General features: G+C 42.6%; 1 protein-coding gene across 4 annotated transcripts in view; it reads right to left on the bottom strand.

Annotated features, from left to right (window-relative positions):
• Positions 1 to 3,323: 3,323 nt before the first annotated feature.
• tbc1d4 (TBC1 domain family, member 4) overlaps positions 3,324 to 15,244 on the bottom strand; it is a 259,728-nt gene continuing 247,807 nt past the window's right edge. For 3 of the 4 annotated variants that reach the window (XM_052025561.1, XM_052025562.1, XM_052025560.1), the window contains 3 exons: positions 10,387 to 10,556; positions 7,077 to 7,253; positions 3,421 to 4,602 (listed from right to left, as the gene is read on the bottom strand). In XM_052025561.1, the coding sequence (XP_051881521.1) occupies positions 4,327 to 4,602; positions 7,077 to 7,253; positions 10,387 to 10,556 (623 nt within the window). In that variant the 3' untranslated portion in view covers positions 3,421 to 4,326. Of the gene's footprint in view, positions 4,603 to 7,076; positions 7,254 to 10,386; positions 10,557 to 15,244 lie in introns of all 4 variants that reach the window. The other variant, XM_052025559.1, reaches the window with a different exon arrangement.

Here is a 15,244-nt window from a genome sequence, read left to right as displayed (position 1 = left end):
AACTGCTCCATTTCGCAGCTTGAACCAGGTAATAAACCAATTGAAGGCTAGTAGAAAGCAACTGGTGAGAACTTACCTCTTTGTTCATTGATCTGTAGATGCCTCTGGTTCAGCACTGCTCAGTTTTAAAACTCTCATCCCTGTTTCAAATCCCTCCACACGCTCAGTCCTACAATCCCTCCAAGGTAACTTTATTATACTAATTTTGTTGTCCAGCTCATCTCCAAATTTAATCCAAGAGCTGGAGTGCCTTCATAAAATCTCTATGCCTCTCCATCTCTCTGTCCTCTTTAAGGGATGCAACTTAAAACCCTCATTCCGGATGAAGGGTCTCGACCCACAACGTCGACTGTCCATTTCCCTCCACAGATGCTGCCTGACCCACTGAGTTCCTCCAGCAGTTTTTTTTTGCCCCATTTGAACTCATCTGCATATTTGTCTTAATATCTCCCTAAGGGACTTGGTGTCCATTTCACTAAGACAAGCCTCAGTGAAGCTCATTGAGACGATTTGCTCTGCTTTATAAGCTGTATAAATGCACATTATTGTTGTTACGAGAATGATGAAAATTCACTCCAATTCAAGTGGAACCTGTTCAATCCAAATATTTTTTGAAAATCCATTTCTTCGTTTCTTCAACAGTTTTAATATTGTTTGAAAATGTTACACACAATAGCAAATATGGGTTTGCCGCATGGATGATGTTTTCTGGTTGGATGAGGGCTGCACAACTAGTAAAGCTACTGCCTCACAGCTCCAATGACTTGGGTTCAATCCTGGCCTCTAGTTCCATCTGTGTGGAGTCTCCCTGTAACCACATGGGTTTCCTCCAGGTGCTCCAGTTTCCTCCCACATCCCACAGACATGTGGTAGGTTAACTGGTGACTGTAAATTGTCCCAAGTGTAGCTGGGTGCGAGGAGAATCGGGAGAATTGATGGGCGTGGGGGACAATAGGTTACATGAAAATAAGTGACAGAATGCTGGCAGAGACTCAAAGGGCTGAATGGCCTCATTCTGTGTTGTAAGAAAATACGAATACTCTAATTACAGCAAATGCACATCAAATACTCATAAGCTGCCAATCCTGTAAATAGCAGTGAAAAAAATGGAATGAAAGGTTGGTTTTGTTTTGCTTCTGCCAGCTAAATGCATTCTATCATCCAGGAAATAGATAAATCCAGTCTAAGAGCCTTTGAGAATAAGATGACCTTCTTAATTGTGTAACTCTGAGCTCATATGCACGGCAGCCTGTTCAAAGCAAAATTACCACTATAACTAGGAGCCAGTGACCATATGATGAGATATGATAACGTGCCACATAATTAGAAGCATGTGTCAAATCTCCAGTGTTGGTTAAGTTCTTTGGCAACCTATAACCATGGTTGCTTAGAGCAATGGATCATGTTTCCATTATATTTGATTTACTTTTATGTGAACACTTATGCCAAGAGCCCTCATGGAATCAGTAAATTTGCCTCTAAGGTAATATCACAGCTGTTAAGTTTTGTGATACAGCTTGCAATAACAAAATCAATAGAACATTTTAATTGAAATAAAGAATTCCACTGACACGGATTTGCAAGTATTGCAGCAGAAACTATATAATAGCTGAAAGGTTGGACATGAACAAATGCTGTCAGATCTCCCTAATGGATGTGACAGATTTTGAGGAGAGAATGATATAGCTGGTTCAAAAGACTTATGAAATGCTATAAAAATAGCATTTAAACATCCATGTTAGTGGGAATGGTAGGACGTGGCAGAGTCTATCCTTCAGGAATCATTTAATTAATACATCAAAACCTATCATTTTGTTGTTATTAATGCCGGCTCACAAACAAGCAAGGGAATCTTTAACTCCCAAACATAATTCATCATTGTGATGAAGCCAACTTAATTAGCAATCAGTGTAATTGCCAGAAAAAGAAAGGCTTCTGTAAGTTTTGATTTCTCTATCATAATTCTTCTTTGGGCATGTTGGATTCCAGTGTGTTCCCTAAAGTTGGAGGTATTCGGCATTAACTTTGCCAGGTATGGCTGGCAGCAGGGACTTTCATTCAATGACAGCACCAGTTCTCGGGGACACAAGGACTGATGGAAGACCTGGAATCCTGTGAATCAGACCTGCTGAGATACATTTCCTCCTTGCATTCAACCGTCAGAGGTGGAGCCACAGGTGATTAGGGCAATATAGTCCAATTCATCCACACCCCATAAATAAGTTAAAAGCCAATGTAGTGGTAGCTATACATAAAACACTTTGTATTTGCAGTGGGATTAGAACATAAGAAAAAGGAGCAGAGTAGGCTATTTGGCCCGTTGCTTTGCTTTTTCGGTTTCCTACATTTTCATTATGTCACAGGATTTTGAGATTGACCATTTTTTTTGAGAAAGGAACAATTTTAAACAATAATTGTTTGGCATGAACATTATTTAGCCCCAACCGGTGTAATGAACAATAACAACTTTCATTTATGTAGCATCCTTAATATGGAGAAAACATCTCACACTTTCACCGAGGTTTGTGCGGTCCAGGGGTTTAGAGATGGGGGTTAGCAGACTGACAAAAGGAATGAAACTATGCACAGAGAGTGTTGCGTAGACTTAGTGACCTTCTACCTCAAATACCTGGAGGGTGAAGGTCTATTCCTGCTTGGGTTGGTGCCAAGGACTCCACCGCGGACAACAACCTTCCTTCCTTCCTGGTTCAGAAGTCGTCTTCCTGCAAAACAAGTCCTCTTCTGGGATTGGGGTACGAGTGTACCCGGCTGTCATGATCCCTGGCCTAGGGGCCAACTTTCGACTGGTGTGTGGTGCCCACTCCCATATCTCCCCTTGAGGGTAATCTGTCCCAAGGCGGGACAACTGGTTGAAGTGTGCCTGCCAATGGCATGAGATTACTTGTGAAACTTGGACCTAATGTACGGTTTGAGCTTGATCATGCCCACAAGCCCAGGATTGGTGATAACCAAGACACATGACACTTTCCAAGCATAACGCTATTACAGAACCAGCGACCTGGGTTCAATTCCTACCACTGTCTCTAAAGAGTTTGTACGTTCTCCCCGTGTCTGCATGGGTTTCCTCTCACATTCCAAAGACATACGAGTTAGGAAGTTGTGGGCATGCTATGTTGGTGCCGGAAACGTGATGACACTTGCGGGCTGCCCCCTGAACACTCTACACAAAAAAGATGCATTTCACTGTGTGTTTCGATGTACATGTGACTAATAAAGATATCTCATCTCATCTCATTTTATTCACTGCTGGCTCACTATGTTTCGATACACACGAGTCCAAAACGTAATGGCAAATCTGTGCAGTTTAATTCAACAAACCAGCAGTTTAGAGTTATTTTCTTCTTTTTATTTGAATTTCATTAAGTTGGCTTGTTGGGAGATGTTTCAAACACCATCAGACACTGTAAAGGAGAAAATAGACTTTGTTTTACAGAAACTGCACCGTTACATAGAGTACAGACATCATTTTATATGATTTGGTTATATTTCTTGCAAACACACACACAGTGGAGGATTAAACACTGTGGAACTCACTGGTTGGATGAAACAGTTGTGGCAGTTCCGATTTTTTTTTTGATTTCTTAATATTGTCCTTCTTCAGACTTTAGCTGGTTATTTTGCTTGGGGAAGAGATTCCAATTTACTGGCAGACTGCAGCATTGACTTATGTGAAAGCAGTGGGATTTGGCACTTGTGCAAGTCCTGGCTTAAGCATCCCCCCTCACTATTCTTTGCTGACTGCCGACCATTTGCAGTCACAAAGAAGTTAATCGCTCCGATTATTTTTATCCACCGCAGATCAGACGAGAAGCGCACTGTTTCCTTGCAGAGAAAATGCATTTTTTTTCCAACATGATTTCTCAAAGAGTTGACTTGCACCCCTCACCCTAGTTACTAATATGGCAGGAAGAGAATAGTTGTCATAGAACCACCACCCGGTCCTTTTGTCTTACAATCAAGCAGGTCACCCCAGTTGTGGTACCAGAGAGTACCTCCAACACAGCACCTGTAGTCATCGGGGGGTTAAGATGTTCAGTATCCGACTGCAATGCTGTACTTGCAAAAAACACTGAGTAGTCTGGCCATGGAAGTATTAAAGTTCTGTTGCATTTTGTTTGGATAAAAAGGACTTTGGGTACCAAGCTTTCTACATTCACCATTCTTTACAAAGGCCTTCATTATGATATCTTCTGAGACACTCCCTGTATGAAGCAGTGGCTCAAAGGCCTGGTAAAGTCTGCACTTCCCTCCTGATAATGGCTACAGGGCTTCTACTTGCTGCATTTCCCCTTACTCTTCCCTCTCTCATGGCTTATTATTCCTTATTTTGACTCCGCTATTATCCACCTCTTCTTCCATTGCTTCTGGCTTTCTTGACGGGAAAACCCCCGAGTTTTTCCTCGGCTGATGCTCCCCGTCAGAGAGGACGTCCGGAGGCAAGTACCTGCGCATGTGCTCTATCGTCTTCAGGTGGGCCTGCTTCTCCTGTTCCATCGAGCGGATCAGGAGCTTCATTTTATTCTCTCGGCTCAGAATGCTCTCAATGTTGGATTCCAGGTTCTGGATCTTGAAGCGGGTGGCCTGTGGAAGGAAGTCAGAAAGCGTTCAACAGACGAGGGACAACGTCAGTGGTCCACATAACAGTGGCTGGCAAATCCTTCATTGTTTCTTGCTCCTGTCCTCTAATCCCCAACCCCTCCCAACCTTTTCCCAGGGAATCAAGAACTGGAGGGCATAGTTTTAAGGTGAGAGGGGAAAAATTTAACAGGAACTTGAGGTGCAACTTTGTCTGCAAAGACGGTGGTAGCTATATGGAACAAGCTGCCAGAGGAAGTGGTTGAGGCAGGTACAATAATAACATTTAAAAGATATTTGGACAGGTACATGGGACTGGAAAGGTTAAGAGGGATATGGGTCAAATGTGGGCAATGGGACGAGCTTAAATGGGCATCTTAGTTGTCATCGTAGGCCGAAGGGCCTTTTTCTGTGTTGTATAACTCTATGACCTTCTGCTGGTTTCTCCCCAGGTCCAACCCCTGAGGTTTTACCCTCTCAGTATCTCCTCTTAGTTGCACTTGACTTGCACTGCAGGTTGTTCGACCATAAAAGGGATGGGAATAGCACCTGAAGCTAAACATGACCTGATCACCAAAGGTCCACAGACCCATTTTTTTCCTTAAACTACTCTTCAATGAATTGTAGTCAACAGAGGGGATCCTGCCTGAAGTTTACTTTCTTCTCCTACCACCATGACCCCATGATCACCTGACAGCCCAGATCAAACCTCCACTGGGGATCTTTGCAAGCTCCCAAGCACCACGCACTGAGGTCCACGGTACTTGGAGTCTGCCAGTTCTTTACTTCATTCACAGAATGAGGGCATGACCAGGCACTCATTGCTCACCTCGCCTGAGGGCATGTACCACCAGGCTTAAGGACAGCTTCTACCCCACTGTGATAAGACTATTGAATGGTTCCCTTATACAATGAGATGGACTCTGACCTCACGATCTACCTTGTTGTGGCCTTGCACCTTATTGCATTGTACTTTCTCTGTAGCTGTGACACTTTACTCTGTACTGTTATTGTTTTTACCTGCACTACCTCAATGCACTCTGTACTAACTCAATGTAACTGCACTGTGTAATGAACTGACTTGTACAATTGGTATGCAAGACAAGTTTTTCACTGTACCTCAGTACAAGTGACAATAATAAACCAATACTAATTTTTCCTGAACTGAGTGCTTGCTAGGCTGTTTCAAAGGACAGATAAGAGTCAACCAAACTGCTGTGAGTGGGTCCCAGTGGAGGCTTCCACGTCACAGCCCCAGGAGTCTTTCGAGCTGCGGGCCCTGCTGTCAGTAAAGTAATGATGGGAAGACATATGACATGAGAAAAGGAAGCTTTCAGTGGATTCCGCGTCACACAGCGGGAGCCGACTGATTTCCTTCCTTCAATGGCATTCGCTTCCTTACATCCGAAAGGTGGAAGTATTCAAGTCCCAAACTCCTGGCAAGTTGCTGAGTGCATGGAATTCATTTGAACTTATTCCAAAGCACTGACAAAAATCACCTCATCAGTTTTACATTTTAATGCCTTTGGAGTGAACTCTTGTTGTTCGGCAGAACATCTCAACTGCCTGGTGGATAAATTTTTTTTCTCCATTGCCAAGAGACAGTGGACCAACTGTGATGTTCGAGCCAGCTAAGGTTGCCATTATGTTGACTTGAAAGATTAGCCCACACATTTATGGCTTTGCTCCTGCAGCAAATACACGCTTCTATTCTGGTTGATAGCCCTTCTGAGCTATGATTGGTTGATAGCCCTTCTGATCTGCGATTGGTTGATTGATAGGCCTTCTGAGCTCTGATTGGCTGATAGGCCTTCTGAGCTAGCCCTTCTGAGCTATGACTGGTCAGCAGCAACCTGGCCTCCAGGAGAAAGGGCATTCAACCCTATTCCACATCTTAAACTCATAATTCAGGCTGCCACCTCAATGCAGTAATGCAGGAGGGCTGCATCATCAGAGGTGCAGACTTCTGCATGGGTCTCTTAACCCAAAATCCCTTCTGCTCTTGCAGGAGATGAAGGATCCCATGGGCAAGCTTCTCTTTACCCACATTTATCCTCGAAAGCTGTTGATTGCTATTTTTTGGGATCTCGCCAAACATAACTCACTACATTTGCATCGTAATATGCATCACAAGAGCTGTGAGACCTTTGGGATTTCCAAGAATATAAGAGCATTAGTCACCTGCAAATTAATTAATTAATTGATTAACTAATTTTTATTCTTTCATGCTGACAGAAAAACAGCATCGTGTCTGGGAGATTAGTCTTAATGAATGAAAATAAATTTGACATGACAGATTAAAAGGGAACTGTGGAGAGCTGAGTGGTAGAAATTAATGGTCACCACATGTCATCGGCATGGTATTAATTTTTCTGGTAAAAAAATATGAAAATCAGCCAATAGGAAGCATTGCCTAGGCCTTTTGCACCATGACTTACTAGTAGTTAGCTCAATTAAACTGACAGTGTTACTGTTGTTACCTGGAGCTTCTCCAGTAACTCCATGTTCTGTCTCTTGAGCTGACTGTTTGCTCTCTCCAGCTTCTCCAAGCGATCCCCATCGTCACACGGTGATGCACCCTCCACCATCTCGTCCTGCAACACGTGGTATTCTACCTCATAGGCATGAAGCTGCTTGGAGATATCCATCTCAAATACCTGCAAAGCATCCGGAAATGATTTCAGCAAAAACCTCTTGTTTTATCAAGGATCTCGTTTGCTGCTCCATTCTATAACTGGAGCAGAACTGTGGCCTTGGCAGCAAAATGTAAATACAAGTTATTGCGGAACGTAAATTTAAGTCTGTGTCTCATCAATGATAATATAACACCGATGGCTTACAATACCGATGGCTGGAAAAGCAATGGCGAGTTCATAGCATCATTTATCATTAGCCAAGGAAAACATTGGAATTTAGGTTGGAAAATAACCCTGAAAATTCCATGTCCAATTCCATGCAAGCCCTTGACTGGAAAACATACATTGTGAACTATGAGTCACTGAATGGTGCCTTCTGCTCTGGAGTCACCCTCACAGAAATAGGAATTCACCTCCAGCTTCCCTGTCACTCTCTAGAAATTGCTGGCTTTGAAATGTGAATGTAATTGAACTGCACCGTTGGTGCTTAGTGCTGGAATTCTATGACTCGGGACGAGAACAGAGAAAGTACAGCACAGGAACAGGACCTTTGGCACATGATGTTGTGCCAGACTACTTAAACTAGTAATTAAATGCCTAACTAAACGAATCCTTTCTGCCTATACAACATTCATACCCCTCCATTCTCTGCACATTCACGAGCCTATCTAAGAGCCTCTTAAATGCCTCTATCGTATTTGTCTGCACTACCCCTGGTAGTGCATTCCAGGCACCCACCACTGTCTGTGTAAAAAAACTTGCCCCGCACATCTCCTTTAAACTTACCCCTTCTCACCTTAAATGCATGCCCTCTAGTATTAGACATTTCGACCCTGTGAAAAAGATACTGTCTACCCTATCTATGCTTCTCATAACTTCTATCACTTATCCCCTCAGCCTCTACCACTCCAAAGAAAACAACCCAAGTTTGCCCAACCTCTCCTTATAGCACATGCCTTCTGGTAGTGATGTGAATAGTGGCCCTGATGTAAAATTCAATCTTGGGTAAACTTAAGTTCGGGCAAAGCAGTAAGTAGGTTTTAGGTTGTTCCTCAGGGGAAAAAGTTGTAGAAAGGTAGAGAGGTTTCTCATGAGGATCTTGACAGCTGAAGATGTGACTATCGCTGGTGAAGTGATTAAAAATCAGGGACACACAAGAGGCCTGAATCAGAGGGTTGTGAAGGGGTCAGAGGTGAGGTGGGCCAGGGTCGTGGAGGGAATGTAAAACAAGGTCAAGGATTTTAAAATTAAGGTGTTGTTGGATCAAGAGACAATGTGGTTCCAAACTGCTGTTGGAAGAAGCATTTCAAACAGCCTTTGTTAAGAACTCTGGCGAAAATAGTGCAACCAGATAATGCTGGGAAGGAAATCCAAGAGGTTGGCAACAGCAGGATGTGTCAGGGTGTTTCTTTGGACCTACACGGGATATTGCTGGTTATAACAGGAGAGAATCCTGATTGCAGGCATATCTTTAACAGGTTAGCTTTTGACTCAGACATATACCTCTGTCATAATGTCAGAGAAAGGGATTTAATTAGGCAACATTAGCTTAATTAGTTCAGCACAACATCGTGGGTTGAAGAGCCAATTACTGTGCTATGTTCTATGATTGAACAATGTTCAATTCCATTTGCAACTCTACAGATAATCAAGCTGTCCAGACCCAGTATTCAGCTGATGAATGGCAAATAACATTTGCACTGCACAATACCCAGAAATGCACTCAATGACCTGTCCCTCAAAATCTAAGGAAGAAATATCGCTGGATACCCAACATCATGGAGGATACCATAGATGTAACTGAACCAGCCAGTACTCTGGACACAAGAGAATTGGGTAATTAATGGCATGTGACTCAACTGACTTCTATGAGTTTTTCAATGCACAAATTAGGAGTTAGTTGACTATTCTCCATTTGCCTGGATGAGTGCAGTTCCAACAATATTTATGGAAGTTAACCTCATCAAGGATAAAGCTGCCGACCTAAATGGCATTGGAAAAATTAATTCCCCCATTACTGGTGTGCTGTGACTGTAGCATACACAACATGTGCTGAAGTTACTTGCCCAGACTATTCCAATAGCGCCTCCCAAACCTGTGACTCCTACCAACGAGAAGGTAAGGGCAGTAGGTGCAAGGGAATGCCATCAACTCCATGTCGCAAACCATCCAGATTTGGAAACAGATCGCCAATCAAATACCACAACTCTTTGCCCAAACAACACTGGAATGGCTCAAGGAGGTGGCTCACCAGCACTGTAAGGGCAATTAGGGATAGGCAATAAATGCTGGCCTTAAAAGCGACGCCTACCTCTCAAGAATGAATGACTAAATAAGGTTCAGTGAGAAAAATCCCTAATGTACTGCACAACACTGCTACATAAATATATTGTATAATGCTGTGTTAAACAAGCAATAAAGCATACTGAATAAACATCGACCGTGCTGAAAACAACTGTGCTAACAGCACTACTTAAGTGATCAACAGTGTCATAAACCCTTAGTCACTTTCTTTATCGAGGTCAAATACTTCAAGACTAGTCTGTAAATTGCAAGCAACATTAGCTTTATTGCACCCTTTGAGTAATGCTTGACTACTAATGGCCTTATACTATGTAACAGCAGGATTTATGGAACAGTCCACAACAGGTCAGGCTATATTTATGGCCAGAGTTTCTTTATTATATCAGAAGCAGACACTTGGGCAATAAAATACTGAATTGCTATATCAGGAAGAGTATTCAGTTTAAAACCAGTATCTCACAAATATATTGCAGTTGAAGTCCTTGGGTATAAAAAAAAGTGCAAAAATCCTTTATTTTCATATCTCCATCATGAACATGTAATCTATGTCTTCTGTTTGAAAAGAACCTAAGAATCAATCTAAACGCTATTGATTGGCAATTAATTTTCAGTGACAGATGAAATGCGGCAAATGGAAAGATAAAAAGTTCATTTTAATTAGATTTTTCAGGTGGGGGACGCAGTTGCATATTGTGACTTACAGATAATCAGGATCACAGTCACATATATTTGTGTTATCTGCAGACTTCATACATCCTCTCTCTGTATCTATCCCTCTAAAATCATTGGAAAGGTCTCAACAATGTGAATCCTGTCACTGGTTTTCGGTGCTAACTAATCTCGACAGTACCTGGATAATAGTCTTCTCCATCTGTGAGTGACTCAGATTTGGAATGGTGGACTTCACGAAGTCGACAATGCTCTCAAAGCTGTCACACTGCAGAATTAATGCTTCATGACTGCTCAGCAGGCTGAGAGCCACCTTAAATATCACGTCAGTCCCTTGAAGAAACATTATATCTGTTTTTTGGAAGAGAGAATAGCAGTCTTCATGTTAGTCTGAACATTTCATATCAAGTTAAAACTCCTATATGTTCACTTGTAAGTGGAAACTTTAAAAGAGACATAGACTATTTTGTTTTTGGCCTTCGAATCAAATATTACATGACAATGCTACGAAATCTTAGGACCCTAGACAAGCCAGTTCCTGCCAGGAGATCCCACAGGAACCTAAAGCAGCATACTTATGAAAAAGGCTGCATGCTGTTTAGCTGTGCTGACTTTCCAAAAGTATTATTCATCAACACTGTCAAACACCACAATCAATGTGTCGCTCAAGTTCTGCTCTTAAGAAATCTCCAACACTATCCTGTAACCTAGTTAGCTATGGGCCAGAGCTCACAACTACCCAGGAGCTGTGATCTTAAATATTAATCTGCCACCCTGGGCAATTACCCAGTTGAGTTAAGGCACATTCCCACAGTTCTGTGACCGCTTATCGTAAGTACATGCACAGTTTATCAGTAACGCAGACACTTCAGAGCTCTGGATGAGCTACCACGTAACTGCAATGGAAGAGCATGCATCAGCCACACTCCTATGGAGGAGTAAGGCTTCTGTCACTGCAGCTTATCCTGTTCAGAGTTCCTATCACAAATGTAAATGCAAATGAGCAAACCAGGGACGGCTCAAAACAATAGTTAAGTTGTACATCTTGGCACTGAGTATTCAACTCATCCCACAACAGCAATATCAAATCAAAGCCAACATTACTGTTCAAACTTGCATTAAGTTTCCAACTCTCCCCTTTGTGTGCTTGCTGAGGTGAGGAAGATAATTGTCAAGAAATGGGGATAGTTCAAGTTCACATTATCAGGCTTTGGGTCAGCAGTGAACAATCCCACCCACTGACTCAGCCACAAGGTGAATTGAGCCACATTCTCAGTCAGACTGCACAACAGGTGTCTCTCTGAGCTCGAACCGCCATGGCTCAGTCGGAAGTAATTTCACCTCAAGACTCAGAAGCTTTGGGTCCACGTCCTTCTCTAGAGATGCAGACACCTAACTCCAGCTCACATCCCACAGTAAAGGAGCGCTGCAGAGCTGTAGTTGCTCCATTTTCAGAATAAAAATACTGCGGCGACATTGTGCCTGTCCTTCCTGATGAATGCAGAAGGATTTCAAGTTGCTGCTTTGAATCAGATCAGGGAGCTTAGCCTTGTGGCTGAGTCGGTGGGTGGGATTGTTCTCTGCTGTCCAAAGCTTGATAATGTGAACTTATTCTCCATTTCTTGACAATTATCTTCCTCACCTCAGCAAGTATACAAAGGGGAGAGTTAGAAATTTAATACAAGTTGATCTGTGTGGATGGCATACAAAACAAAACTTCTCACTGTACCTCAGTACATGTGACAATAATGAACCAATTACCAATTTACCAATAACAATAGTTGTTCCTCAACCAGCATCACAAAAACAGATTATCTGGTCATAATTACACTGCATTTTGTTTGGATACAAACTAATGGCCAGGTTATAGCAGTGATCTTGCTGTTAGCTATTGATGAGCTCACAGCTTAATGTATGAGGAGTGTTTGATGGTTCTGGGCCTGTGCTCGATGGAATTCAGAAGGTTGAGGAAGGATCTCATTGAAACCTACCGGATACTGAAAGGCCTGGATAGAGTAGACATGGGGAGGACGTTTCCATTAGTAGGAGAGTCTAGGATCCAAGGGATAGCTTCAGAATAAAGAGACGCCCCTTTAGAACTGAGATGAGGAAGAATTTCTTCAGCCAGAGGGTGGTGAATCTGTGGAATTCGCTGCCACAGAGGGCTGTGGAGGCCAAATCACTGGGTGTATTTAAGGCAGAGATTGACAGGTTCTTGATTGGTAAGGGGGTTAAGGGTTACAGAGAGAAGGCAGGAGAATGGGGTTCAAAAAAAAAGCCATGATTGAATGGTGGAGCAGACTCGATGGGCCGAATGGCCTAATTCGGCTCCTAGGTCTTATGGTCTCATGGCCTGTGCCACAGAGAGAAAAAGCTCCTTCTTTAATTGCCTATTATGGGTGAGGGGCTCACAACCATGAGGAAGTTCATTTTGCACAAGACACTTAGACCGACAGGGTTATGAGTAGTCCATTGGAATCATAACTGTAGAGGATGTCTTAGTACTTCCAAAATCCTTCAATGACCCAACTTCCACCTGTCAATCTTCTGCTAAGAACTCAGCATGTAGCAATGCCTACATTTGGCCTCCTTGTTGTGGGCAAATTCAGGACTCCAGAGCAGGCAAGTGTGTGCATGGGAGTCCCACCCATCTGCACAGCTGATTGGTACTGCCAGCATCACTGCACCTTGATGGTAGATTGCAAACTGCCCAGTTTCCCAGCAGTTCTGCTAAAATATCTGCCTCTGAACCTAGGCACACCAATTCCATCCATTCCAGTGGAGAGGAATAGCTGCGATGGAGAAGAGTATCTATAAGGGTAAATATGTAGTTCTTTTGTTTTAATTCAGTTAATTTAAATGAATTTAATTATTTTTGTGTTTTATAGTGTTATCATTTAAAAAAAAGCACTGTAACTTTTTAACAGTATGTTTAATATTTAATACTCTTTGAATGTTACTGACATCCACAAACATTCAATCAGTTGGGACAGGTTTTGAAAAGCAAGAAGATACACATGCTGGAAATCTGAAATAAGAACAGAAGCTGCTGGAACCACTCTTGAGTCAGGCAGCATCTGCAGAGAGAGAAACAGAATTAACATTTCAGATCTGCCTGACCTGCTGAGTATTTTCAGCATTTTCTTGTTATTATTTCTTGGACATTTTTGACTGCTGATTTCAGGCTGGTGGCGTGGCTTAGCTGGCTGTCAAAGCAACCCCGTGGGTGGGTCTGCTATAGATGGTCAGAAAGACCTGTGCCGATCAGTTTGGAACCAGCTTCCTGGAGGAGGTTCATGCTGGGGGACCCATTTCAGTTGAGGATGGGTTTGGTGGGCAGTGACAGGTGACAGAGGATGGGGAGTCACTCTGAGGAAGGTTGCGATAGTTATTTACTACTTTGCATAGAAGTCAATATTGCTCAATGCAGGGCAGTTAATTTATAGACACCACACATGCAGTAGTTTCTCATACAGCTAGGTTGAATTTGAAATCAAATGACTCAATGGTGTCTCCATGTGGCCTTACTGTTTAATAGCAATGGGGAATTGATAAGATATCTTTATTCGTCACATGTACATTGAAACACACAGTGAAATGCATCTTTTGCGTAGTGTTCTGAGGGCAGCCTGCAAGTGTCGCCACGCTTCCGGCGCCAACATAGCATGCCCACAACTTCCTAACCCGTACGTCTTTGAAATGTGGGAGGAAATCGGAGCACCTGGAGGAAACCCACGCAGACACGGGGAGAACGTACAAACTCCTTACAGACAGCAACCGGAATTGAATCCGGGTCGCTGGCATTGTAAAGCGTTATGCTAACCGCTACACTACCGTGCCTGCCATGCCTTGAAGGTCATTCTAATACCTTCCCAGCATATTGATGTAAATATACATTTGTTTTCTTACATCTTGGAATCATTTCATATTTATGACTCAAAAGGAGGCCATTTGGCCCATCGTGTCTATCCTGGTTGATAAAGAGCTCCCCAGCCTGATCCCACCTTCCACACTTGGTCTGCAGCCCTACTCATCAAGTACACATCCAGGCACATTTTAAATGTGGCCAGACTTCTGCCTCCATCACCGTTTCAGGCAGTGGCTTCCAGATCCCCACCACCCTCTGGGTAAAATAAAACTATCTCCTCGTCAATCCTACCAATTACTTTAAAGCTATGCCTCCTTGGTTTCTAAACCCTCAGCTAAGAGAAGTAATTCACCCCATCCAAGCCCCTCATAATGTTCTGCAACTCAATTAAATCTCCCCTTAGCCTCCTCCATTCAAAAGGAAAAAATCCCAGCCTATCCAATCCTGCCTCAAAGCTAAAATTTTTCAGTTCTGCCAAGATCCTCAAAAATCTATTCTCCAGTATAGTCACATCTTTCACAGTTAAGACAAATAACAATACAATTGGCCTACACATTAGAGCAAAAGGACTAGCTGAAACTTGCAAAGAGCTCTTAATCATCCATCCAGGGAGAATTTTGGGCAGGAAAAAGGGGAAATTTCACCTTTTGATAAGCTTAATCATTTGTCAGTGTTTAAGAGCTGTGCTGCGCACAGACTTCAGCTGTGAGCAGTTCCACCTGGATTAATTATATGCTGAAATGTCACTCGGGATATGATTGTTTTCATGCCTCAGAAAGCCCAGGACTTTGGTGGACAGAGGAAGGGCAAGTATTCCAAGGTTTTACTTGATTAGAATCATTGAGATTTGTAGCAGAGAGGGAGGACATTTAGCCCATTGTATCCGTGCCTGCCAAAAATAAAAGAGTTCTTAAGGACAATGCCGCATCTTAGAGTGTGATCTGTGGCTTTATAGTTCAAGTTCAAGTTTACTGTCATGGGCAAACATACCCAGGGTATAAATGCCATGAAAATTAGCTTCTTTGCAGCAGCAACAGCACAGTGCATTACAGACATAAATTATATAAACTCAAATTAACATAAATTATACATAATTTACACGACAAAGTAAACAAAAGTAAACATTACGGCATTAGTGCACATTGACGGAAATGCAGTCCGAAGTAGTGTT

The sequence above is a fragment of the Pristis pectinata genome, chromosome 11, assembly GCF_009764475.1.
Source record: "Pristis pectinata isolate sPriPec2 chromosome 11, sPriPec2.1.pri, whole genome shotgun sequence".
Classification (NCBI taxonomy): domain Eukaryota; kingdom Metazoa; phylum Chordata; class Chondrichthyes; order Rhinopristiformes; family Pristidae; genus Pristis; species Pristis pectinata.
Note: the sequence above shows the minus strand (reverse complement) of the source record. Positions and strands in the feature narration are given on the sequence as shown.